The sequence below is a fragment of the Talaromyces marneffei genome, chromosome 3, assembly GCF_009556855.1.
Source record: "Talaromyces marneffei chromosome 3, complete sequence".
Classification (NCBI taxonomy): domain Eukaryota; kingdom Fungi; phylum Ascomycota; class Eurotiomycetes; order Eurotiales; family Trichocomaceae; genus Talaromyces; species Talaromyces marneffei.
Window position 1 is genome coordinate 282,574 of NC_072350.1, and position 24,883 is coordinate 307,456.

The 24,883-nt window shown below is 46.5% G+C and overlaps 7 protein-coding genes across 7 annotated transcripts; 4 read left to right on the forward strand and 3 right to left on the reverse strand.

Annotated features, from left to right (window-relative positions):
* Positions 1-578: 578 nt before the first annotated feature.
* Positions 579-12,899, forward strand: EYB26_003853 (uncharacterized protein; the record flags this gene model as incomplete). Its single annotated transcript, XM_054263147.1, has 5 exons — positions 579-770; positions 824-1,300; positions 1,357-1,657; positions 1,721-2,071; positions 2,122-12,899. 5 exons carry the CDS (start codon positions 579-581, stop codon positions 12,897-12,899), a joined length of 12,099 nt encoding a protein of 4,032 aa, XP_054119122.1.
* A 214-nt stretch (positions 12,900-13,113) lies between these two features.
* On the reverse strand, positions 13,114-13,995 carry EYB26_003854 (uncharacterized protein; the record flags this gene model as incomplete). Its single annotated transcript, XM_054263148.1, has 1 exon — positions 13,114-13,995. One exon carries the CDS (start codon positions 13,993-13,995, stop codon positions 13,114-13,116), a length of 882 nt encoding a protein of 293 aa, XP_054119123.1.
* A 717-nt stretch (positions 13,996-14,712) lies between these two features.
* EYB26_003855 (uncharacterized protein) lies at positions 14,713-16,716 on the forward strand (the record flags this gene model as incomplete). Its single annotated transcript, XM_054263149.1, has 3 exons — positions 14,713-14,987; positions 15,111-16,365; positions 16,429-16,716. 3 exons carry the CDS (start codon positions 14,713-14,715, stop codon positions 16,714-16,716), a joined length of 1,818 nt encoding a protein of 605 aa, XP_054119124.1.
* A 558-nt stretch (positions 16,717-17,274) lies between these two features.
* EYB26_003856 (uncharacterized protein) lies at positions 17,275-18,979 on the forward strand (the record flags this gene model as incomplete). Its single annotated transcript, XM_054263150.1, has 5 exons — positions 17,275-17,348; positions 17,418-17,761; positions 17,821-18,557; positions 18,608-18,812; positions 18,867-18,979. The coding sequence occupies 5 exons, from the start codon at positions 17,275-17,277 to the stop codon at positions 18,977-18,979; spliced, it is 1,473 nt and encodes a 490-aa protein (XP_054119125.1).
* Positions 18,980-19,225: 246 nt separating this feature from the next.
* Positions 19,226-20,161, reverse strand: EYB26_003857 (uncharacterized protein; the record flags this gene model as incomplete). The annotated part of the gene is made up of 5 exons (XM_054263151.1): positions 19,226-19,509; positions 19,571-19,670; positions 19,741-19,751; positions 19,821-19,941; positions 20,015-20,161. 5 exons carry the CDS (start codon positions 20,159-20,161, stop codon positions 19,226-19,228), a joined length of 663 nt encoding a protein of 220 aa, XP_054119126.1.
* Positions 20,162-20,935: 774 nt separating this feature from the next.
* On the reverse strand, positions 20,936-21,595 carry EYB26_003858 (uncharacterized protein; the record flags this gene model as incomplete). Its single annotated transcript, XM_054263152.1, has 3 exons — positions 20,936-21,041; positions 21,095-21,427; positions 21,489-21,595. The coding sequence occupies 3 exons, from the start codon at positions 21,593-21,595 to the stop codon at positions 20,936-20,938; spliced, it is 546 nt and encodes a 181-aa protein (XP_054119127.1).
* Positions 21,596-22,480: 885 nt separating this feature from the next.
* EYB26_003859 (uncharacterized protein) lies at positions 22,481-24,178 on the forward strand (the record flags this gene model as incomplete). The annotated part of the gene is made up of 2 exons (XM_054263153.1): positions 22,481-22,566; positions 22,636-24,178. 2 exons carry the CDS (start codon positions 22,481-22,483, stop codon positions 24,176-24,178), a joined length of 1,629 nt encoding a protein of 542 aa, XP_054119128.1.
* Between the last annotated feature and the right edge of the window lie 705 nt (positions 24,179-24,883).

The following is a 24,883-nucleotide window of genomic DNA, read 5'->3' on the forward strand; positions in this document are numbered from 1 at the left end:
AAACGGTTGTCATGTGACTAACAAATATATTACCAAGGTAGCACCAATTTCCATGTCTTTGTTTGATCAATCTATAATTATCAGCTGAGTGGCACAGCACACCTCGTCACGATTGACTGCCATTCGATATTGCTAACTATGTAGCCTATTGCTCGCGTTGTACGATGCACACATTACATAGCAGCAGCGTATAGAGGGCCTTGACAGCACAACCATAAGGGCGCACGAATTTACTCCGTAGGTAATATGTAACGACGTCGGGACTAATCCGGTTTCTAGGTTCGCCACAGACTGGGACGAGACTGCCTTGAACCCCAGCTGACCGTTTGAGTAGGTGCTATGGTTGGTTAGATTTATCTATGGGCTGGAGATTTCTTTTCCCCGGAGAATAGCCATGTAACTCAAGCAGAATATGTCTGCTACAAAATCTCCGGATGAAGATGCCAAGGCAAGCTGGAGGTGGCCTTATTTACTTGAAAAGACTCGGCTTTTCATCGTTTTCAACCAATTTCGAGTATTCCTGTGGAGAATAATGTTATACAGCAAATCTCACATCAATACATACACTCTCTTGCAAGATGGGCGAGAGGACAAAAGACGTGCCGGAGCCTATTGCCCTCATAGGCAGTAGTTGTCGATTCCCCGGGGGTTGCAACTCCCCAGCCAAGCTATGGGAACTCCTGAAGGAGCCTGTTGACATTGTTGCTGAAATCCCATCGAGTCGATTCAACTCGGAAGGTTTTTATCACGAAAATCCAGAACATCCTGGGGTTAGTATGCTCTCTATCCTCTTTACTAACAGTCGCTAACACGGGCTTCATAGACAACAAACGTGACAAAAGCCTACCTCCTTGACGAAGATCCGTGTGTCTTCGACAATGACTTTTTCGGTATTAGTGCAAAAGAAGCGGAATCAATGGATCCCCAACAGCGCATCATACTGGAGGTCATATATGAATCTCTAGAGTATGCTGGGTACTCTCTCTCACAACTCAGGGGCTCGTCAACTGGCGTTTTCGTAGGTCAAATGTCTGATGATTACCGAGAAATGATACTACGAGATGCAGATTGTCATCCGCAATATACAGCAACAGGCAGTGCTCGTTCTATATTGGCAAACCGTGTCTCATACATTTTTGACTGGAAAGGACCTTCTCTGAATATTGACACGGCTTGTTCGTCTAGTCTAGCTGCCCTACACCTGGCAGTCCAATCCTTACGAAGCGGGGAGTCTGATATGGCTGTAGTTGCCGGGGTGAATTTAGTATTCAATCCTGAGATGTTCAGTTTCTTGTCCAGCGTAAGTCATTTTCACATATTTCCTAAACTTCACGTTCTAAAAGCTGATGAATGAAGCTTCATATGATTTCACCATCTGCGCAATGCCGTATGTGGGACGCCAGTGCCGACGGATATGGTCGTGGTGAAGGTTTTGCCGCCGTTGTCATCAAGACGTTGAGTCGGGCGCTCGTCGATGGTGACGATATAGAAAGTGTAATACGAAACACTGCCATGAATCAGGACGGACGTTCCGCCGGTCTTACGGTGCCAAGCGCAGCTGCCCAAACTGATCTTATCAAATTGGCATACGCAAGATGCGGGCTGGATTGTGAAAAGGAGGTGGACCGATGCCAATACTTTGAGGCTCACGGAACAGGTTCGCTGAACTTTGATATCAACCGAATACTGGCGTATGATAGCTGACATCTGGATGATATAGGTACACCTACTGGGGACCCAAAAGAGGCTGAAGGAATATATACGGCCTTCTTTCCTCATCATGACCCTATGCAAATCGTCTTGGAAAAAGTTAAAAATCAGAAGGTATATGTTGGCTCCATCAAGACGGTTATTGGCCATTTGGAAAGCACAGCTGGATTAGCGAGCCTGCTGAAGGTTTCGCAAGCTGTGAAATACGGGCTCATTCCGCCAAATTTGCACTTCAATCTGCTGAACCCAGATATAGAGCCATTTTATCATCATCTAGAGGTTCCAACCAGTCTCAAGCCCTGGCCGAAACTATATCCGGGGGCTCCAAGGAGAGCAGATGTCAACAGCTTTGGATTTGGAGGTATGCATTCAGAGCATCTTTTTTTAAAGCTAAAGACTGACTTAATTTAGGAACCAATGTCCATGCCATTGTCGAAAGTTGGGATAATGGCTGTAAAAATGTAAATTCTAATTCATTGAAAGCATCCACTTGGGGACCCTTTGTCTTGTCTGCCCACTCGCAAAAATCCCTGGCGGCTACGATTGAGTCGCTTTCCGCAACTCTCAAGAAGGACGACAGCATTGACCTCCAAGAACTGGCATGGACACTACAGAATCGCCGGACGCACTTCAAGTACAGAGCCTCGTTTTCGGCCACTGATAAAGAAGTTCTCTCGAGTAAGCTGGACTTGGCCATGAGAGGCAAAGAGAAGTCACCACTAGCTACTCAGGTTACCAAGGTTACAAAACTCAATGTATTAGGCGTCTTCACAGGTCAAGGAGCTCAATGGCCTTCCATGGGAAAGAGCTTGTTTCTGTATTCAGCCCGCTTTAGACGTACCATACAGCGACTTGAGTCTATTCTAAATGAGGTTCCCGATAGCCCATCTTGGTCATTGACGGAAGAATTACTAAGACAGGGTGATACAGTCAGGACATTACCTGCTGCGATCGCCCAGCCACTTTGCACAGCTTTGCAGGTGGCATTAGTTGAGCTACTCAAGGAATGTGGCATAACGTTCAGTGCTGTGGTTGGTCATTCATCGGGAGAAATTGCGGCTGCATATGCTGCTGGAGTTCTCAGCGTCAGAGATGCTATTATCATTGCATATTATAGAGGATACCACTGTCGCCATATACAAGTTAGCAGTGGAAAAAGTGGGAAGATGATGGCCGTGGGCATGCCGCCTAAGGACGCAGCTAGTTTCTGCCGTCAGTCTCATTTCTCTGGTAGAATCGTTGTAGCGGCAGAGAATTCTCATTCTAGTGTCACTCTTTCAGGAGATTGTGACGCCATTGATGAAGCTAAAGTCATGTTGGATGAGGCCGCAGTGTTTACAAGAATTCTCAAGGTCGACACCGCGTATCATTCCCACCACATGAAATTTGTCCTTGAGCCGTATCTCACGTCACTCAAAAACGCCAACATTCAACCATTGAGGAGGTGCTTTGCGGGTACTTGCAATTGGTTTTCAAGTGTATACTCTCCTTATGATAATAAAGACATGACAAGCCCAACTGCCTTTGAACACGAATACTGGGCGGACAACATGATCAATCCCGTTTTATTTCTTCAAGCCATAACTTCGGCCACACAAAAAGAGGATTTTAACCTGGCTCTCGAGATCGGGCCACATCCAGCGCTAAAAGGGCCAGCTACCAAAATTATCAGAATTATCTCAGGTCGTAATATACCTTATCAAGGTGTACTTGAAAGAAACAAGGATTCTTTGGATTACCTCTCAAATTTGCTTGGTTTTATATGGCAAAATTTCGATCCCAAAATCCCACCTATAAACTTTGAGGGGTTTCAAAAAGCATGCAATGCACCGGAATGGAGTATGCCGAGAGTTCACAAAGGCTTGCCCCCTTATCGGTGGGATCATGACAAACCCATGCTCAGGGAATCTAGAAGATCAAAAGGGTGGCGCATGCGCAACACTGGCTTTCATGAGCTTCTAGGCCGCCCAGTTCCCGGTGGGACTAGTCAGGAAATCCAATGGCGGAATATTCTAAAATTTGAGGACGTGGACTGGTTTCAGGGTCATCAATTCCAGAATCAGATCCTATTTCCGGCCAGTGGATACCTAGTGATGGCTGCGGATGCCGCCGCACACATGCTCGGACAGAATCAATCCATTCAAATGATTGAGTTGCAGGATATTATAATACATAATGGAGTCACATTGAAAGAGGGTTATCCAGGTATTGACATGGCTTTTTACATCAAACTTGTCCACGAAGATACCACGGGAAAAGTAGCCGAATTTACTTGCATCTGTCGTAATGTCGATGCAGCAACTACTGACTTTGAAAAAGATGTTTTTACTGGCCGCATCCTGGTGACCCTAGGTCCAGCTATTCAAGATGTCTTGCCTCGAGTTGTCGCTAAAAACCTTCCAATGACAAACGTTAGCATTGACCGATTCTACTTCTGGATGCATAAAGTAGGGCTTCAATATTCGGATCCTTTCCTACTAGAGTCAATTCAAAGACGACTTGACTGCGCGAAGGTTATCACAAAGCGTATTACTGCTGGTCAGTATACAATCCATCCAGCAACACTGGATAGCGTTATTCAGGGCCTGTATGCATCATTCTCTTACCCCGGCGATGGCCGCATGTGGACAACATATCTTCCGAAGAGCTTCCAGCGAGTTCGTTTTGACATGACTAGACGATTGCAAAATGATAACCGTGCAAATACCCAACTCGCAGCCAACTGTTATCTGTCAAAGTCATCGGCAAGGTCTATCTGCGGCGATATTGACGTTTACTGCTTAGAGAATGGCCAAACCGAAATTCAGATCCAGGATGCTGTCTTTTCGTCACTTGATGTACCTAGTGCTGCCAATGACAGAACCATGTTTTGGAAAACAACATGGAACAGGGACATATATTCTATTGCAGAGCTAGCTCTAAGACAAATAACCAGTGCAGATGATTTCAGAATGCATGAGATTTGCGAAAGGGCGGCACTTTTTTATCTCAATCAGCTTTGTAAAGAGATTGGGAGACAAGAAATGACTTCAATGGAGTCGCATATCCAATCTCTAATGCATTGGGCTGTGGAGTATGTGCTCCCCACAGCTCAGCAGGGCCAAAATACTCCTTGGGATCCTTCTTGGAATAAAGATACGCCAGATTCGTTAATGAAAATAGACGAACAATATAACGATCGAATCGACCTTAAGCTCATTCACCACTTAGGTTCAAAACTTGCATCTATTTTGCGTGGGGAGGGGACCGCGCTCCAAGTTCTCAGAGAAGATAACATGCTCGACACATTATATACGGAAGGACTAGGATTTCGCGAGTCAAACGCCCACCTTGGAAATATTCTCGACCACTTATCGCATAAATACCCTCGCATGCAGATTTTGGAGATTGGTGCGGGCACTGGCGGGTCCACAGTCACTGCGTTAGGACATTTAAAATCAAATGTCGAGAATTATACATTTACCGATATTTCACCTGCATTTTTCTCTGAAGCCCAAACTCGTTTTAGAGAATATGAGGCGATTATGAAGTTCCGTGTTCTTGATATTGAAGGAACGCCTGCTGAACAAGGCTTTCAACCGCATTCATACGATCTCATCATTGCCGCTCATGTCCTCCACGCAACCAAGTCAATTGCTCAAACGGTCAGGCATTGTCGAGAGCTTCTACGTCCTGGAGGCTATATGATATTACTTGAGATCACCAATCCCATAACGTTACGAATCCCGTTCCTATTCGGGGCTTTACCGGGATGGTGGCTTGGTCATAAAGATGGTCGGACTCACAGTCCAACACTTACAGAGGCGCAATGGAATGCTTTCCTGACAAATAATTCCTTTTCAGGGGTGGATTGTTCTTTAAGAGACTTCGGAGATGATCACATGCAGACTTTCTCCGTCATGGTAACTCAAGCAATAGATGAGCGAGTCAATATTTTGAAAGATCCCTTGAACCTAGGCAACAGTGTGACACGTATCGAGAAGATGGTTATCATCGGAGGGCATACCCTAGTAATATCCAAGCTGACAACGCGGATACAAACTCTTCTCAGTTGCTTTGTGAAACAAGTAGTGGTTGTGAACGACTTGGAAGATGTACCGAGAAGCGCTCTAAAGTACGGAAGTGCCGTTATCTGCCTCTCAGGATTAGAAGAGGCGACATTTTTACGGATGGATGAGTGTCGCCTTTCAGCCATGCAGTCGCTATTTCGAGACGCAAAGTATATGTTGTTGGGTACCCGAGGAAGTCGTGCTGATGATCCCTATGCCAGCATGATGGTTGGTGTTGCTCGCGCAGTTTCCCGAGAAGCGGAGCACCTTCGACTCAAATTAGTAGATATTGACTACATAGATGCTCAGAACTACCAGTCGGTGGCCGTCATGCTCTCTGAAATGCTGTTGCAAATGATATGTCTTGATCTACAGGAGTTTGACGATGTTTTCTGGAGTAATGAGACTGAGGTAGCGATTGAGGATGGTAACGTTCTTATTCCGAGAATTGTTCCGGATGATGGACTGAATGATTTCTTCAATTCAACAAGGCATAAAATTACCAGGAATGTATGTCCCACATTGAATCCTGTTGAGGTCCGTACAAAACATCAGGGTATTCATGTTACCGCAGGAATGGTGAGTGGCACAAAGCAATCTTCTCCGGAAGACTTTGATGTGTCCCAGGTCCTGTCATCCTCCCTATTTCATTTCGTTTGTTTGGATGACGATCGACCATTTTATATTTGTCTGGCTCAGTCCGCGGACAATGAAAATCAACGGTTTCTGGCAATTTCAGAGACAAACTGTTCGATTATCAAAACAAAACCTGGCTTCATTGTCGCATATGACAGTGGCGCTAACGCAGATGACCTTCTTTCATACATCCTGACGACAATAATGTGCGAGAGTATACTACGATCTAGCACTGGCACTATTTGGATTCATAATGCTGATGACAACACTGCTGAGATTATATCCCATGTCGCCAAACTTTATGATATCTCCGTGTTCTTGACCACGAGCACTGAAAATTCGGTACTGATTAGTACTGGAAAGGGAACTTTCGTTCACCCACGAGCCGCCGAACGTGAGTGCAGATCACTATTACCTCGCAATGTCGGACGTTTCGTGAATATGGGACCGGATACAGACAACCTTGAGGAGTTTGCGATGTCTTTTCTAGGACATGAAAAGGTTGTTAAACAGGGAATCTACAGCGTCAATCTGAGGCAGGCAATTCTTCTATCGCAAAGTAAATCTCGACTCCTAAAGACTCTGGAGGATTATTCTACCAACGCGGATTTGTTCGATTTACCGGGACACTTTGAGTCAAAATCCATAGTCAAGGCGAATCAACTAGACAAACTCTCCAAAACGGCGCTCGCTACATGCGTTATTTCTTGGGTCGATGTGCAATCTGTCCCAGTCCCGCTAGCACCAGTTGTTGATGGCATTTGTTTTGCGACTGATAAAACGTACTTCCTCGTTGGACTGACGGGTGATGTGGGATTATCTCTTTGCCAGTGGATGGCTGATCATGGCTGCAAATATCTCGTCATCGCCAGTCGAAACCCACATATTCCTCCAGATATATGCGAGCATTTACAAAAACGTGGTGTCACGCTTCGTGTATGTTCTCTCGATGTTGCAAACATGACAAGTCTTAAAGCTGTTCACAAGGAGATAGTGTCATCCATGCCGCCTATTGCAGGAGTAGCCAACGGTGCTCTCGTCGTACGTGATAGACCTTTTGATAGCATGTCGCTTGAAGACCTTACAGCAGTCTTTGAACCCAAAGTCACTGGATCCCAGAACCTGGATGAGCTATTTTACTCAACATCACTGGATTTCTTCATTCTCTTCTCTTCAGTCTCGAGTATCGTTGGACATACGGGCCAAGCGAATTACCATGCTGCAAATCTTTTTATGTCAACTCTCGCGTTACAAAGACGCAAAAGAGGTCTAGCCGCGTCTGTAATGCATTTCGGGATGTTACTTGGATTTGGCTTTCTGCACGGACAGGCTAAAGCGAGTCTCGAAGCGAGGTTTCAGCGGGAAGATCTGCATGCTATACCCGAGCAGGATTTCCATGCTATCTTCGCGCAGGCGGTTATATCCGGGCGTCCTGATTCCGGCCTAGATCTTGACATTATTGTTGGGCTTGGTACAGAGATTGATACACCCTGGCGCTGTATGCCCAGGTTTAGCCACTGTCGCGTCAAGAGCAGCGATGAGAGACACGAAAGAGGTCCGAATAACAACGAGGAGCAGCCATTACAGTCCATTCAAGATCGTCTCAAAGCTGCTTGTAATGAAGAACAAGCGACATCTGCTCTGAAGGAAACTATTGCTAGCAGAGTTAGTCTAGCACTTGGTTCACCGAATAAAGAGATCGATCAGCAGGTTGGGTTGATCCGCTTGGGTCTCGACTCGTTGGCAGCCGTCGAGATACGTTCTTGGCTTTTGAGAGTATTGGAGATTGACGTGCCAGTTTTGAGGTTCTTGAGCGGTTCATCTTTGAGTGATATATGTCTTGATGTATTGAATGACCTTCCGGTTTCGTTGAAATCTTGGGTCAATGACAGGGACAGAGATTTCAATAAACCAAGCCAGAATGTCGGCTATACTAGTTTTGATACGGGCGCTGAGAACGACAGGGGTGAATCTGCAGTAGACAACCCCGAGGAAAGAACAACAGAGGGAACAGACACAACCCTTGTTGTCGATTCTATCGATGTATCAGACGTGCCTTTAAGTCTGCTTACCAGGATCAATAAGAAGGATGAGAAAACGTCACAATCCAGTTACAAAAGAAAGGGGGACCTGTCTCATGGTCAAGCCGAGCTGTACTTCCTACACGAATATCTGCAGAACAATGCATACAACGTCGCATATTATGGCCGCTTTCGTGGTCACCTAGACCTGAAAAGGCTACAGAATGCTCTCTTCGTAGTTGGAAAGCGACATGAGGCTCTCAGAAGTGCATACTTCCTGGATAAAACCAGTGCGAAGCCGGTACAGGCCGTGTTATCTGAGCCGCGAATCATAATTACACACAGAACAGTTTCTGATGGCAGCGACGTGAAACGTGAAATCGACGCTGTTAAGGATTATAAATTTGAGATAGAAAAAGGCATCGTCATGAAGGTCGCAGTTATGTCACACTCGCCCGATCTTCATACCATACTCATCAGTCACCATCACATAGCGCTCGATGGGGTGGCTTGGGGTGTCTTCATCGCCGATTTGGCACAAGTATACGCAGGACGTTTGAGCAATATGTCATCCGGCATTCCGCAATCAATCGATATAGCTAAAATAAAAGCTACTAGAAATACTCCTGAGATCTTACAGGACGATCTCACTTTCTGGGAAGATGTCTACAGGACCGTTCCCGAGCCGCTTCCTCTTTTTCCATTCGCTAAGTACTCAGCTCGACCGGCTACCATGGATTACGATAATTGTATCAACAATTTAAAGCTTCCTATAGGGTTGTACAAGGTTGTGGAAATGTCAGCCGGAAAGATCGGTGTTACTCCATTCCATTTTTACCTTGCCAGCTTTGTCGCATTTCTTTCTCGCTGCCTTATGGTTGAAGACATTGCCATTGGGGTCGTGGATGCAAATAGGACTGAGGCAGAGGATATGAAAGCAGTCGGGTACTTCCTTAATATGTTACCAGTACGGATTATTGTTGATCAATCGGAGCAATTTGATGCTGTGGCTAGGAGATCACTCAATGCCACTTTGGCTGCAATTGCGCATTCTCACGCACCGCTTGATTCTATCCTTGGCAAGCTGAGATTATCAAAATCGACTACCCATCATCCTCTGTTCCAAGTTGCCATCAATTATCGCAAGACTCCATCTGATGAGACCGATTTTGGCAGGGATGGAAAGATTGTGTGGGATGGCGGTGTTCCCGGAGGTAACCCTTATGACATGCTCCTCAACGTTGTGGCGACACCAAACTCGAGTATTTTATCTCTGATTACGCAGCGGGGTCTTTATGGGGCGTCTGATGGTGCGCTTATACTAAAGTGGTATACACGTGCTTTGGAAGCCCTAGCCCAGAATCCTAGTTGTGAAATTAGTCGGTGTCCTATATCAAGCGATGCTGACATCAAGATGGTCATAGAACTCGGGCTCGGCGATGTGGTGGAGGTGCCATGGAAGGGCACAATCACGGATCGCGTCGACAACATAGCAGGTGCACTACCAGATATCATCGCCATTCAAGACGAGGATGGTCATAGCCTGACATACACACAAACGATACAGAGGATGACGGACATTACGCGCCAATTACAATCACTTCCTCCCGGTTCGTACGTAGCCATGCTTCTAGACCCAGTTTCTGATGCAGTTTGTTGCATCCTGGCTATTTTAAGATTGAATTTGGTTTGGATCCCTTTGGACACACGTAATCATTTACGACGCCTCCAAGCTGTTCTAGAAGAGAGCCGACCTCGAGTTTTGGTCTGCCATGATGCGACGCAGGAGATAGCGAAACAGATTGCCATATCGGTGGACTGCATTTACCTATTGAATATTGATCATAACCGAGTCGGTCATATTGCAGCCGAGAACAATATGTCTGCATCTGGGGAAAGCGAAGTGGATGACAGCAATAACCCTAACCAACCTGCAATGATCCTATATACCAGCGGATCTACTGGATTGCCCAAGGGTGTTATGCTCACTCACGAGGGGCTTATAAATCAAATATACGGGACAACAACCACCTTCAATCTTGGACGTGAGATAACACTACAGCAGAGCCCATTGGGCTTTGATCTGATGCTCGATCAAATCTTCCTCGCCCTAGCAAATGGAGGCACAATCGTCATGGTTGGAAAATCTGGCCGAGGGGATCCAACACATATAGCCAATCTAATAGTCAGACATGGCGTAACGCTAACACATTTTGTGCCATCCGAATATTCTGCACTGCTCAATTACGGACAACATATTCTTACAAAGGCTCATTCGTGGCGCTATGCCATGTCAGGTGGGGAAAAGCTGACCTCGGAGTTGCGCAGAGCTTTCTGTAAGCTGAACCTCAATGACTTGAAGCTTCTCAATGTGTATGGACCGGCAGAGATCACGTTGGCTTGTGCCAGAGGTATTGTTCCATATCGGGAGGGTAATGATAGGACTGATTATCTCCACCCATCTCCAAACTATGGTTTACAAATCATGGACATCGATATGAATGTTATGCCAGTGGGCTTTCCCGGTGAGATATGCATTTCTGGACAAGGTGTTGGCCTAGGCTATCTTCAACGACAAGAGGAATCAGCGGCAAAGTTCGTTAAGACTAATACCGACATATCATTCTCTTCGGATATAAGATTGTATCGCTCCGGTGACAAAGGCAGAATCCTGCCGGATGGCACGATTGAGGTACTTGGGCGATTAGATGGCGATACTCAAGTTAAGATAAATGGCTTTCGCGTTGAGCTTGATGAGATTGCCAACGCCATTTTGCACATTTCTGACGGTAGGATCGCAAATGCTGCTGCTTCTTTGAGAACGGGTCGACCATTGGATGTACTCGTTGCTTTTGTTGAATTCGACGTCGACTTTGCTGGTCATAAGTCCTATCTCATAGATTGGATCCGATTGAATCTTCCTTTGCCGCCACCTATGAGGCCAACCTTCATAGTCCCGATTGAAAGGATGCCAGTAACTGCTAACGGCAAGACGGATCGAAATGCTGTTGATAAACTACCCATACCAGAACCGCCAAGCTTGAACGATATAGAAAACATCACGCATACTTTGACTTCGATGGAGAAGGATTTGAAAGAAATTTGGGAAGAGACTCTATCAAGCCGAACTGCACAAGTATTTGGAAATAATTACCGGAATATCGTAATCCAGCCTAATTCAGACTTCTTTCAAATTGGAGGCAATTCCATCTTGATGATCAAGCTGAAGGCCCTCATTGAGGTCCACTTCGGTGTAACGCTCTCTATGCCTGAGCTGTTCCACACCAGCACCTTACACCACATGGCCACGCTGATTGGGAGTGCCTTCAACAATACACAAGACCATGCCTCGTCACACACAACAACATCGTTCTTGACACCTAGAGATACCCGATCAACGATGAACTGGGATCTTGAAATTGCAAGCTTGGTGGATGGACTCCATCAACCAAGTTCAGTTCCGTTGTTTAGCAGAGCCTCTCGTGCTAGCAGTGGTCTTATCTTTGTCTTAACTGGCGCCACAGGGTTTATTGGACGCCATGTACTGTCCCATCTAGTCCAGGATCCAAGAGTAGCACAGATACACTGCCTAGCAATACGGCCTGATGCGGCTGGGAGGTCACGTCATGCCTCAGTAAAGAGCGACAAAATAATTGAGTATACGGGCGATCTTTCTACTATCAATCTTGGATTATCTGACTCCGAATACAAATTCCTGACCGAAACAGTTGATTGTATAATCCACAATGGTGCCGACGTCTCACTGTTAAAGACGTACCACTCCCTTCGCCACGCCAATGTTCTTTCGACACGTACACTCTGCCAGATGTCGATTCCGCGTGGTATCCCGCTTCACTACATATCTACCGCATCTGTGGGGAAAGCAATACGGCATGATAAGGACGAGCCCCTATATGAGGTTCCTGCATCTCCGGGCGATTCTGGTTTACTAAACTTAATTGATGGATACGCAGCCTCAAAATGGGTCAGTGAGAAGCTCCTTGATAAAGTAGCAACTCATAACGGACCATCTGCATATGTTCATCGGTTAGCGCATGTCATGGGTAATGACACATCAGAGTTAGATGCCGTTGGTATGCTGACCAAGTACTCCGTCTTGCTGCATGCAGTGCCGTGTATTGATAAAGAGTATATTACGGGTCAGTGGGACTTCATCACAGTGCACGAAGTGGCCAAGGATATAGTTGAGTCGGCTATTGGATGTACGACTAGGAATACTTCGGGCACCACATATGTTAATCATTGCAGCGAGATAAAAGTTCCTCACGAGGGTCTGAAGGGGTACTTGGAAGAAAAATCTGGAGTGACCTTGCGAGAGATGGATATGGAAGAGTGGCTGACTTTAGCGAAAGAAAAGGGACTTCATCCTCTTGTTTATGAGTTCCTAGCCGCGTTTAATAAAGGAAAAGGACAAATGGTGCTGCCTATGATTGCGAAGGGTGTCGGTCCTGACAACATTTGAACTCCATTGCTCTAGATAGAAGTACATAATGATTCGAAATCTTATGAATTTTCAAGAAACAGCTTCTTGATACAGTAAATCTCATCTACAAGTATTTTTCGAAACGAAAGAATCATAAGCGAGTTTGAGCAATTGTATGTCACCTGTAATAGTTATGTATGGAGATGCATTTCAAGTATAAGATATGCGAAAGATCGGGACCTAAATATCACAGTCATTGCTCCGGTATTTGGATAGTTGCAATCCCCTCGGCCGCCTTCTCTTTCCAATCCCCCCTCCACCTTGACAGCGGCGGACGTCCATAAACAATATCTCCATATCCCCACGTAATCCTTCTTTTATCCAAATCTTCCGTGACATCATTATCAGGGCACAAAATATAAAACTGACCCGCAGCCATCTTCTCGCTCATAAAATTAACAACCTCCATTGGCGTCCAGGCACCGTCTGGCTTTGAGGTGAAATGCGCTTTCGTAAGGCCTGTAAATGTCCAGCCAGGAACCAAAAGATGGACACTGATGTTTGGGTTGCTGGTATGCAAGTCAAAGGATAAGTGTTCAGCAATAGTTTTCACGGCGCTTTTCGATGCGTTGTATGCCGGGTTGCCAGGTGGATTCGTAATTCCTTGTTTAGACCCAGTCAGGATTATAGCACGCTTATCGGTTGTGTTGCTGGTGATGCTGTCGATGAACGCCGCGATGCCGTTCGTGTATCCAAACGTATTAACAGCAAACGTCTTTTGAAAGTATTCTGGGTCCTGCCAGCTCGTTTTTCCTGCAGCAGGCTTGAAGCTGTTCCCCGCGTTTAACATGAGCAGGTCGATTCCGCCGGGATGAAGAGCGAAGACCTCGCGCTGTATTCTGTCCCAGTCCTGGGAATTGGAGACGTCTATTTCAAAAGTTGAAACCGTGATATCGGAGCTGGAAGGGAATTCCTTGGTGCGTTGTAAGAGATTCTCCTTGTTGATGTCGAGAAGGATGAGATTCATGTGATGAGCATAGCAGAGGCGCGCGGTTGCCAGGCCGATTCCAGAGGCTGCACCTGTGATGAGAGCTGTTGCTCCTTTGCGGAATACCGGGTGTAGAGACTTTGACATTTTGGTTTAGATATCTGTTTCTGACGACCACAAAGTATGTGTTGAAGGAATTGCCAATGCATGAAGAGAAAGAAGGTTCAATGTTGACAGTTAAGGAAGTTGGAGGGGCAAGCGGCGATAAGCGAAGCTAAAAGCCGAGACTCGGACAGATGAACCCTAACCCTTATCGCCGTTTTGGCGCAAATTTTAATTTTTGGGGCCCACAGAGGCTAGCCTGAAAAGGCCAGGTGGACCCCGGGGATTTTCACGCCAAACGCAGATCATGCGACCCTAAGGTTGACCAATGAGCGTGTCCATCGACGTTTGGTGTCTTTCTCTTGCTTCTTTGTCATTCGACGCCGGTCTGTTCCAAATAACCACAACGAATGATGGGAGCTAAATGAACTAATATATGATCAAGCTTTTTTTTCCGTTTTTGACGCGTTTGTCCTGCGCCCAGCCGCCTTCTGTACCTCCGCTACCCGATATGGATGCGTTCCCTGAGTGGGCCTCAATCCCAATTTTTTCTTTCTCAAATTTTCTTCAGGACGCCTTACATCTTTCGATAGTAGATATTTGACTCAAGAGAAGTGGTTATTAGGATTACAAGCCCCCTTGCTATGTGGAGGCTTGGGTGAGCTCTCTCACGGAAAGATATCAGTCTTCGGCATCACCAACCATCGCAATAAGTGCCGGGTTGGGGTCATCAAGAAGGGTAATAGACACAGCTGCTTCACCATGGCCGACACGGATGGGAGAGCAGTCACGCCTACTTCAACTCAATATGAGTCTGATACGGCTCATGGTTCGAAGGTGACAAGCCATAGCAACATGAAGGACGAGAAGATCGGTCTAGAAGACGTCACTCTCTCGAAGTCACTTACCTTGGGAAAAAGCGAAGGCGACGGTACCAGTGATGCAAACGAGCAACATCCTTCACGGCCCTGGCTCCGTCGCATCCTCAAACATTGGCGACATCCTTTATATGCTGCTATCTGGCTTCTGTTTACTGGGTAAGTATTACAAGCGCGGGTTGTTGCGATTTTTGGATTTGGGTTTCCAGCTTTCTTCTTAGCTTGACTGGTCATTGTCATGCGGGTATACTTTCTTATGCATACTCACACATCTGTATACAGGTGGTGGATAGCCGGTCTCATTCTACATCGCCATGATCTCGGATGGTTGGTCCCTTTCCTTCTATACCTCGCTATCACACTTCGAATTCTATTCTTATACGTGCCAATCACCGTCGTTACCGTTCCAATGCGCTGGGTTTGGGATAAAACTGCCACACCAATTGTGGGCGTGATCCCCCAAAGATGGAGGACCCTTGCCAGTGCAGTCTTGGTGATAGGAGTGGTTTTGGTCGGCGCATTCGCCTCTCCAGAATCCGCTGATAACACTCGATCAAATCGTGCCATCAGCCTTATGGGACTGGTGCTACTGATTTCTTTTTTATACTTCACATCAAGAGATCGCAAGCGAGTCGATTGGCACCCGGTCATTGTTGGAATGCTGGTGCAATTCATCATCGCACTTTTTGTTCTTCGCACCAAGGCTGGCTACGACATATTCCATTTTATTTCAATTCTAGCCACGGATTTACTTGGCTTCGCGAAGGACGGAGTTGAATTCTTGACCACTACTCCCCTTCCATCGAGCATTAGTTCCTGGTTCTTGGTTACCACTATCCCGGCCATCATCTTCTTCGTGTCTTTCGTTCAACTGTTATACTACATGGGAGTACTTCAATGGTTCTTGGCAAAGTTTGCAGTATTCTTCTTTTGGAGCATGCGAGTCTCCGGTGCGGAAGCGGTTGTGGCAGCCGCCTCTCCATTTATCGGCCAGGGTGAATCCGTCATGTTAATTCGCCCTTTTGTCGAGTATTTGACCATGGCGGAGATCCATCAAGTCATGTGTTCTGGATTTGCAACAATCTCGGGCAGTGTCCTTATTGCATATGTTGCCATGGGCGTGGACCCGCAGGCTCTTGTGTCTGCTTGCGTGATGAGTATTCCGGCATCTCTTGCCGTATCCAAGCTGCGTTGGCCAGAGCAAGAAGAGAACTTGACGTCTGGTCGGGTGGTTATTCCAGAAGACGACGAGCATCGACCCGCGAACGCACTGGAAGCGTTTACAAATGGAGCATGGCTAGGTCTAAAGATTGCAAGCATGATTAGTGCAACGCTACTTTGCATCATTTCGTTGATCGGACTCATCAACGGTCTTCTTACGTGGTGGGGTCGTTATATCAACATCGACGGACCGGATTTAACTTTGGAGTTGATTCTCGGATACCTCTGCTATCCAATTGCTTTTTTCCTAGGTGTCTCTCGAGACAATAATGATATTTTCCTGGTGGCTCAACTCATCGGGTTGAAGTTGATTACCGTAAGTCTTATTCTAAACCTTGTTCCCCGACATACACTTTGTGATGGACTGACACCACCGCAGAATGAATTCGTCGCATACAACGCCCTCCAAACAAACCCAATCTACGCCAACCTATCCCCTCGCTCTCGAATCATCGTCACCTACGCGCTATGCGGCTTTGCCAACATCGGTTCATTGGGTAATCAGATCGGTGTTCTAGCGCAGCTTGCACCTGGTCGTACTAGTGATGTTTCGCGTGTGGCGGTTTCTGCTCTGATAACGGGTGCATTCAGCACTTTGACGAGTGCCAACATTGCGGGAATGGTTATTGTTGATGAATCAAAATATGCTACATCTTTGACTGCTTGAGGTATCAATATCAAAAAAAAAAAAAAAAAGGCGGGGGAGGGGGAACTGCCTTCGAAGCAACAACAAAATGTAAAAATACAGACCTATGGTATGGTCGGCACGTCGGCAAATGAAATGGGTCAGCAGACTATGGTACCAGCTTCGGCTCCTCACATACTATGTAGGTTACCGGTAACTACCGTAAACTGTGGAGAACACGGCGTTAAGGCGCGGAGTTGAGAATCCGGGTGAAACACATCTAGTAATATATTCTGTCTGTCTATCAGTATCTAAGAATGAAATCCCTGGCATAAGCTGTTATATAATATAGTGCAAGACTGTATGCACTAACTAATGTAGTAAGAGCGATTCTCGGCAATTCCTTAATGAGTACTCTAGAGTACTCAGAGCGGGGTTCGTGCAACATTACATTCATTCATGTTTCTTCAATTGCCGGACCGGTATGGAATGTATAATACATTCGATGGTTTGACTGCTCAATAGATACAATGCAATGTTGTCCGATATATGTTCTCTCCTTGATTAACTTATCCAATATAATTGGTATAATCTGCTAGAATGGCGAAGTTGAAAGGAAACGCCCTTTTCGGGGCAGTCACCTCGTTAACAGCCCTTGGCTTCATGCAAATAGGGTCAGTCCCTCAGCCTCCAAATATACAATATACCCCAAAGGCAAATAACCAACAATGTATACGAGACAGATACGACAATGGCCTAATGGGCGGTCTTGTCAACGGCACCCCCTTCAAAGAATCCTTCAACTATCCTGGCCCCATCATGCTGGGCCTGATCGTTTCTATAATCGGTATTGGCGCGTTTCTCGGCAGTGTGACAGCAGCCATATTCGGCGAGTCTCTGGGACGAAAGAATAGTATTGCTGTGGGCGTCGTTGTTATGTTTTTGGGCAGTTTGTTGCAGGCTACTGCGTATACGAGGGTGCATTTGATTGTTGCAAGGGTTGTGGCGGGGATAGGGCTGGGGATGGTTAACTCGACGGGGCCGGTTATGCTGGCTGAGTATGCACCGAGGGCTACGAGGGGGCTTTGTAAGTCAATCCATGCAGATAGATGGCAAATAAAAGTACTTACATGCGGGGTTGTTAAGATGTATGCATGCAGCTAACCACACTGAATTTCGGTGTTTGTCTTGTCTCCTGGATCGACTACGGCTTCTCCCTGTATACCGGCAGCTATACGTGGCGCATCCCCGTAATTCTGCAATGTTTATTCCTCTTCATCATGCTGGGTCTCCTAGCCATCGTCGACGAAAGCCCCCGCTGGCTTGCAGCACATCACCGCCAAGAAGAAGCGCTTGATGTGTTGCAGCGCGTCAATAAGAACAAAATGACCGAAGCCGAGATCCTAGCCCTGCACGAAGATATTCTGAGCACTATACTTGTTGAAGAGAATCTTGGGGCAGGCTCGTGGAGAGACTTACTCAAGAACGATCGAATTCAAAGCCAGCGTCGCTTCCTAATTGCGTGCGGGATTCAGATATTTCAGCAGTTTGGTGGTATCAACGCTATAGTCTACTACTCAGGCACGATATTCGAGCAATCTATCGGTCTTTCAGCCCATATATCAAGCCTGATGTCGGGGTTTCTGCAGACGTGGTTCTTTGTGGCGTCGTTCATACCCTGGTTTCTGATTGATAGAATAGGTCGACGTCCCTTGTTGTTGTCAATGATTGCCATCATGGCGGCTGTGATGGCTATCCAAGCTGCGTTGACCTATCAGATTCAACACAATACGGTGATTGCGTATAAGTCCGGTATTGCGGCGGCGGCGATATTGTTTGTTTTCCAGGGAGCATTTACGATTGGGTTTCAGGCTACTGTTTGGGTATTTCTATCCCCTCAGGTTCTTGTCTCTGATTGCTGATGATGTGGAAGGTCTACCCATCCGAAATACTACCACTACGACTCCGTCAACGAGGATCGTCGATCAGTACAGCTGCGAACTGGATATGCAACTTTATGATTGTGAAGATTACGCCGCATGCGATTGCCAATATTGGCTGGAGGTTTTATATTATTTTTGCTGTGCTGAATACGCTCTGGCTTCCGATTATTTATTTCTTCTTTCCAGAGACCAGGGGTGGGTATATACCAAACGCTTATAAGAGATACATCATTATTGATCAGATGCTAGGCCTTCAACTCGAGGACGTGGATAGATTATTCGCCAAAGATGGCGATGGAGTTTTCCGTCTGCCTTTCGCTGATAAGGGCACCGTCAACACTGTCGAGGTTTCTCGTGCTTAGCATTCACCCAAATCGTCAATTATCATACTGAGTCTGGCAATGGTGATCATTTTCTCTTAAAAATTATCAAGACAAGTGAGTTCCCAACCTTCAGCCTCGGATTCTCATCAGCACCCACTCCCATCACCCTCCTAATTTCAGTGCACATCTCCCTAACACAATCCCTCTCCGTACTGACAAGATCGGGATTTGCCTCTTGCCACCTTGTCACCATACTCGCCGTCCCAAGGCTGGCTTCAAGATCGTTTAATGTGTCTCCCCATTGTTTTCGTCTTTACTAGCTAGGAAGAAGTCCTCCCCGTTGGTGAGGATGCCATCTCTATCCCATTCGAGACGGACGAAATCTTTTTCGGGGAAAGATTCCGCCAGAATATATCTGGCTATTAGGTCGTTGACTTGCCAGGGTAAAATAAGATTATCGTACCTATTGCGCGAGATCTGGTTTGGCGGTAATTCGTACGGCGCCAGAATGTCACGTTCGAGATGGAAGAAGGCTTTTTTTACGGCTGCTGCGTTGGATGTTGATGGATCTATTGACCCGTTAAAAGGTACTCATTTCTCCAGTGTTTGTTTGTCTTGAGCTGTACATACGGCAGTAGAGTGAAGAGCATGTCCAGAGGGCCACGGTGACGTTGGGCTTTACGACTTGAGCGGCTTGGACCCAGAAGGATGGCATGGAGAACCAATGTGCCTGTATAGTCTTTAGTACAATTTGAGCATATCCAGAGCTTGGCCTTGCAATGTTAAGAGGGTTTTTTTACCACCATAGCAGCTGTTAATAAATCCACCCTCCTATCCTATTCTTCCCTTCCAGCCACTTTCCCGGATATAGACAACGCACCTAACCCCCTCGCACACTCATCCGCTTCACAAACCGCAAACCGCAGCTTCCCCAATATACCACCTTCTACACTAACCTCCTCGTCAAACAGCGATCTAGCCGTCTTGATCATTCTCCTCCCCTGGATCCAATCCAACCCCCACCTCAAAAAAAGTAGCTAAATCCCTTGTTGCGCGGCCAGGGCCACATCCTACATCTGCAAGCACATTGAGTTTGCCGCCTGTATTTGTGTGATGTTTCAAGATTATGTCGTAGAGTTTGAATGGGTAGGAGAGGCGGTGCTGGGCATAGGTCTGGGCTTGGGTGGGGGTGTAGGCTGTGAATGTTGGATCTAAAGGCATGTTCAGATGTCTCTTTGGTGACAGTTTCGGGGAAATTCCTCTCTTCTTTGGAGTGTAATCAATTATTTAGAGGAAATTTAGATGAAGGCAGTGAGTGGATGCTTTTCTTTAGAACCTGTTCTCAGCTCGTTCGGTTGATTCATCATCTCATCGAGCAGCTATGACTGACTCATCTGGATCATCGAATGAAGCGGCGTTGCATCTGTGAGTTTAGACGATCCCCGGTTTCCTCCAATTTAATCTATCTCAGTTCTAGAACATGACATGCTGTCTCTTATCTTATTTTAGGCGGTTGGTAGACTAGGACTGATGAATATTAAGAATTGCTCGTTTCGGTTGTAGGGTTTGGGTTCATCACATGATCCCTTCAATACTGGTCCTTTTGATTAAGGCTTAATTTTCGCTGATGAGATGGTCAGCCTAAGAGGAAGGACTAGGGTTCGTCTGAAGGGCAAAAATCGCCTTGATTGAGGTATCACATAACCAAGCATAATAATAAACTGCAAAGAATATCGCAAATATTCCAAAACCAACGATTGTGCACAAATGGGGTGTACAACTCCGAACCAAACGCAACGCAACGCTATGGTATTTGCCTTTGCCACGATGCATCACTCCGAAGTGTATGTATGGATGTAAAATCATAAAAATAATAGAAACCAAAGTAAATGAAACGCCATGTGAAAATGCAATCAACCTTGAATGCCTACCGTCTCATCATGGGATAGAATGACGTTGGAGACAGATCAAGGCTTAGTTATGATATCGGTTCTCTTATTCGTCGTCTTCAATGTCACGATGTCTAGCGAGGACATGGCGCTTGAACTCTTCTGGATTGCTGTCCCATAGCTCCGCGGCCTGGCCGTTCAATGGACTGGAGCTGTTTCTCAGTTAGTATTGAAGTAGAAATACCCAAGAAATAGTGATGCATACTTATTAGGCTCGCCAAGTAAGCTCTGCAGACTAAGTAGAACATTCTGCACGTTATACACCGCACTCCACTGATCCTTCAAGATATCCAAGCAGATCCGGCCCGAAAAGTCGACATTGGGGTGGTAGATGGGAGTTTTGAAAAGCACCGTTGGTGGGGCATAAGGATAATTATTGGGGAAAGCGAACGAAAGTTTAAAGACCAGATTCTCATATGGGGTGTCTGCTGGTCCGTCGATCGTGGCTGTCCATGAAAGAAGGTTGCCGTCAGCGTTGGGGAAGGCGGAGATACCGGGTGAGGGCGAGAGCATGAGTTGCATCAATTCTGATTGCAGCCTACGATCAATCAAAATTAATGAATAATTCGTGACAGTGAGTATGGGCAGATCCAACGTACCGTTTAGTAACGCTCTGAGTGTCGCCTCGAGGAGCAGAAGCACCCAGCTTGGATGCCTCGTGAGCTTGATGCGCAGCGTTCTGAGTATCCTCCATTGCGTAGTCCATGGTGTCGAGAAGAGATTGACGGATAGATCTCGATTTAAAGTATTTTGTCTCTTGAGAATGCGTCTGGACTGGAATGTAGCGAATGTAATGGAGTGCAAGTGACGGATGCGGTATTGACCCACAGCCGAACCAGTTGCTGATGAAGAGGCAGACGGAACCTTGGTACTGTAGTGCGAGTATATGGCAGAATGTGCAGAGAATCTAAGGCGATGTTGATCTTATCTAAGAGAGCCAGTCAATGACAGAGACAGAGAGGAGAACGAGCATAAGTAGAGAAGAGAAGCAATGAGAAAAGAAGCGATTGTTTACAGTCGGGGCTCCCCACGGCAACAGCTAGTCCGTTTAGGGATTAGCACTGTTTCCAGAGCTCTTGTCTTGGCAAAACTATTCGCTCGTCTTTTCTCTTACCTTAGGAGATGAGCTGTTCTACTCTAGCTTGCAGAAAGGATGCTAGCAAACTAACGCGAGTAATGGAGAGAGAACAGATCCTTTACGCGATGTTCTTGTCTCGCTCCAGTGCGGGCAACATGACTGACTTGTCCTCGTCCCTTCATCCAGCTCATGCGACCTAGCGACATCTACCAAGAAGATGACATGATTACTGCCAGAGGTTACCAAATGTGTGATCTCGGCCCCGAATAGCCAGAAGATTGAAGGCCATTCCACCAGCAATCTGAGGAGCTTGAGAAGAGCATGGTATTGGAGAACGAGTAAGTATTCCCAATGAGGATAAATTGAAAGCGGGACACGACGCGACCCACTCCTTGTTGACTCGGCAATAATCCGCCATATGTTGACGCGACATTCGACGACTCCCAGCACATCACTCACCTGAGTCTTTCTTTAAATCAATCAACACACACCAATCGCCGTGATCATCGCGTGATGCAGCACTCTCAATTGGCCCCGCTGCCAACAGAGCTGCCCTTTCGAATCGTATCAAAAACAATCGGCCAAGGCGCCTATGCCTGGTATCTACCCCTCGTTTCACCTTCAATATCACGATACCGTAACTAATTTTAACCAAATTGTGTAACCAGCATCAAAAAAGCATGCCCCCTCACAGAGAATAACCCCATCTTCGCCGTCAAGTTCATCCACAAAGAATACGCCTCTCGTCATGGCAAAATTACCGCGCGACAGCTACAGATGGAAGCGACAGTTCACAAACACATTGGCGACCATAGAAATATCATATCCTACTTTCATACCGGCGAAGACGCAATATGGAGATGGATCGCAATGGAGCTTGCTGAAGGAGGCGATTTATTCGACAAGATTGAGGCTGATGCAGGTGTTGGCGAGGATATTGCCCATTTTTACTTCACGCAGCTTATTAGCGCAGTAAGCTACATGCACTCAAAGGGAGTTGGACATCGCGATATTAAGCCTGAGAATGTGTTGTTGTCTGCGAATGGAGACTTGAAAATTGCGGATTTTGGTCTTGCGACGGTCTTTGAATACAACGGCAAAATGAAAGCGTGTACCACACTATGCGGAAGTCCGCCATACATCGCACCAGAAGTAATATCATGCAGTACACGAGGTCAGAATAAAGGAAGCGGATATCGAGCCGACTTTGCAGATATTTGGTCCTGCGGCGTCGTTCTTTTCGTGCTCCTGGCCGGAAACACGCCCTGGGACAGTCCGACTGAAGAAAGTTTCGAGTTTAGCGAATACCTCGAGAAAAACGCCCGCACAACCGATGAGCTCTGGCAGCGACTACCCCCCTCTGTTTTGTCGCTTCTTCGAGGCATGATGAAAGTCGATGTCGCAAGTCGATTCACAATGGAGGATGTCAGGCGTCATCCCTGGTTTACCCGAACAAACAAGTATATCTCGTCAGACGGCAAACTACGAGATCAACTCAACCTCGCAACCAGCATGTTTGAGTCGCTACATATTGATTTTTCGCAAGATCCGCTTGCGCTACCGCCGTCACAGTCCCAGCGAAGTCGACAGAGTGGTCCCTCGTCCTCAGCTATGGATATTGATGTACCAGAAAGTGGCGATGATCTACAATCACGATTATCATCCACACAACCAGAAATGCCAATGGACAATGTTACGGTAGACTGGGACACACCCCTCGTCAACGCGTTCTCCTCCACTCAACCAACAGACCACATCATGTCCACAACGCAAGACTATCAACTCGCCGACCGCCTCGAGGATGAACCCGCCATGTCCCAATTCAGCCAAAACCCGTCTGTCCCACTGAGTCGAACCCAAAACGCACAGAGCTTCCACGACATCATCCCCTCACGAACCCTGAACCGATTTTACTCTACCTGGGGCTTGAAATTACTCGTCCCCGTTCTAAGTGAAGCCCTGCATAGACTCGGTGTACCCGTCCCCAACCAAATCGCCGGTATGGAAACGGGAGGTCCAGTTGTCATTCGCGTCGCTACCAAGGATCAACGACTTTGTTTATTGCAAGGAAACATAATTGTTGAATCTGTCTCGGAGGGACTTTTTGAGGTTGAGTTCACAAAAGTGAAAGGGGATCCATTGGAATGGAGGAGGTTCTTTAAGAAGGTGGCTGTTTTGTGTAAGGATGCAATATATAGACCCGATCAATGAAGCGGGATGGCATGTTTTATATATATTTATGAGAAGTATTTATTTGCGACATTCGGTTATCCAAGATAGCGATGACATTAAAATGTATTAAGGTTCAATTAGATGATTTTTTGCACATATGTGGGTATGGATAGTGCATTTTCTAATGATAAATTCACCTTGGACCTAGTTCAAAGGCCTGAGTCTGCAGGATGTGTAAAACCGATACTGTTAATAAGACCGTATCCACCGACAGGCCCGACTCGATATGTACTATCGTTGGCCCATGTCGTGCAGAACCACATGTCTACATTGGATATTAACCAGCAACACTGGCCAAGGGAAGAAATTGGCACCCACATCCAAAACTGACGGCCAGAAGCTCCACCGGTCATTTCAGATAGGCGCCGGTCACGGCCATAGATAAGTCGTGCAATGTGATGCACCCGGAGTCCAGGGGCGGCTCGGAAATCCCAATGTCTGAGAGCGAACCTGGCGACTGTGCCATTTCGAGATGACCATACAAAAGTTCCGGTTGGATTTCCAAATTCCGATCTCATGCTTACGCGAAAGGAGCCGGTATTGTTAGGGAATATCAAGTAGAGAGACCAGTAGAAGTCATTTGTCGTAGGCCCTAAAGCACCCAACGTATGGAGGGCCACTCTGATTCGAGAAATTGGTCTCCAGTCGAATTGTGTTAACCATGGATCAAGATACGGCATTTTT